The 1998-nt window shown below is 42.3% G+C and overlaps 1 protein-coding gene across 1 annotated transcript in view; it reads left to right on the top strand.

Annotated features, from left to right (window-relative positions):
• The window catches only part of HELRODRAFT_91367 (hypothetical protein), a gene marked incomplete at both ends in the record, with an annotated part of 9245 nt that extends 7258 nt beyond the window's left edge, over positions 1-1987 (top strand). The window contains 3 exons of the mRNA XM_009033822.1: positions 974-1293; positions 1513-1876; positions 1931-1987. Coding sequence (XP_009032070.1) covers positions 974-1293; positions 1513-1876; positions 1931-1987 — 741 coding nt within the window. The remainder of the gene's footprint in view (positions 1-973; positions 1294-1512; positions 1877-1930) is intronic.
• Positions 1988-1998: the final 11 nt, after the last annotated feature.

Genomic DNA, 1998 nt, shown 5'->3' with positions numbered 1-1998 from the left:
TGGTTGGTTGGCTGGTTGATAAGTTGGTTGATAAGTTGGTTGGTTGATAAGTTGGTTGGTTGATAAGTTGGTTGGTTGATTGATTGAGAAATGAATATATGTAAAAATTGATAAATAAAATAAATGATTGTCTGATTGATTGATTGCGTATGTAGCAAAACAACACGTGGTGTTGATTAAGACAAAATTTAAGTCTCTCATTCACTCATCTATTCATTCAGCCTTCCATCCAATTTATCTATCCATCTATCTATCCATTCATCTATCAATCCATTTATTCATCCATCCATTCATCTATCTATCAATCCATCCATTCATCTATCTATCAATCCTTTCATTCATCTATCTATCAATCCATTCATTCATCTATCTATCAATCCATTCATTCATCTATCTATCAATCCATTCATTCATTCATCTATCCATTCATCTATCAATCCATTTGTTCATCCATCCATCCATTCATTTACTAAATCAAGAGACTCTCGCTTGTTCATTAAATTTATCGCGCCATAAATTATATTTAATTCATTTTTTTCTCTTTTGAAATTTAGCTCTATATAAATTTTTTTTGTTTTCTTATCATTTCTTACATTAGATCTTTTGTTCGCATACATCCATCACCGACGACTATGACTATCTATCTAACTTATTATTCTCTCCTAAACCTTTCATCTTCTTAACCTACTTCCTCTCTCTCTCCATCTCTTTCTCCATCTCTCTATCTCTCTCTCACTTTCTTCCTTTCTCTCTTTCTCTTTCTTTCTTCTTTTCTCTTTCTCTCTTTTTCTTCATTTTTCTCACTCTACACCCCCCCTCTCTCTTTTTTTCTTCATCTCTCTCTCTCTCCTCTCTTTAAATATGTTTATCTTTAGCTTACATTTTTTCTTTCCTTCCTTATGTATCCTGCCTATCTGTGCACCCCCGATATAACGAACACTCACCAAACTTCTCATTCTCTCTCACCCTCCAGGTCCATGCCTACCTGATGGCCGAGCTGTACAACCGCCTGCCGGCCTCGTCAGTCATCGGACGGAAGTTGAACGACTTCTTGGGTAACAACGTCCTCAAGAAAACGAGGGAGAACCTGGCCAACAGTCTGCCTGAGATCTACGAGAAGTTAGAGAGAAAGTTGGATTTAAGTTTCGGTGACTTCCCGATCTTGAATGTCTTCAAGGAGAGATTGCTGGCGTGTGACTTTGAAACGAAACTGGTCCCCCTGCGGCAGTCCCTCATTGACGAGGTCGACAATATGTTGAATTCCCATTCAAATCCCCTCATGTCGGCCATCTTGTGCGGAAAACCCTGTTCCTCGCAAGCTCCAAAGTCCGTGCCAATAAGCGAGTTGGGTCTCGTCCACGATAAGCAGTACTCGGATGGCGCTGGTAGTTTTCAAGGGGCAAATTCGACCCCGGCTAAACCACCGCCACCTCAGATCGCGGTCCTCCCTCTCAAAGTTGTTGAAGACACCCCATTCGCACCCGGAAGATATGAAGGATTAGATGCCGGAAGTGATTTTTTCAGTCTGAAAAACACGGAAGTCAGTCGAGGAGGAACTCTGAAAAGCGTCATCTCAGCTGGAGCCAACAGCCCCTCCCCCTTCGAGGAACAAAATGCCGACCTGCCCTGGGCCATCGACCTTAGCAGGAGGGCCAAGTACAACGAAACATTCGTTAAAATTAAAAGTGAAGACGGGAAAGTTAGCGGAGCTTCGGTTCGCGAAGAACTCCTCAAGACAAAACTTCCGAATTCAGTCCTGGCGAAGATTTGGAGACTTTCCGATATGGACAACGACAACTGCCTGGACGAGGAAGAGTTTGCAGTGGCGATGTACCTGGCCGAAATGAAACTGAAAGGACACGACTTGCCGAATTTCGTAGCGGCCAAATCGGACGTAGGTGGTACTGGTAATAAAGAGTCGATACCGAAGTCAGCTCTCCCGATCCATCTGGTGCCTCCGAGTAAAAGACACCTCTTCGAATTTTGATCACGATTAAT

Source organism: Helobdella robusta (assembly GCF_000326865.2).
Source record: "Helobdella robusta unplaced genomic scaffold HELROscaffold_99, whole genome shotgun sequence".
In the NCBI taxonomy this organism is placed as follows: Eukaryota; Metazoa; Annelida; class Clitellata; order Rhynchobdellida; family Glossiphoniidae; genus Helobdella; species Helobdella robusta.
This window is presented reverse-complemented; position numbering and strand designations above follow the sequence as displayed.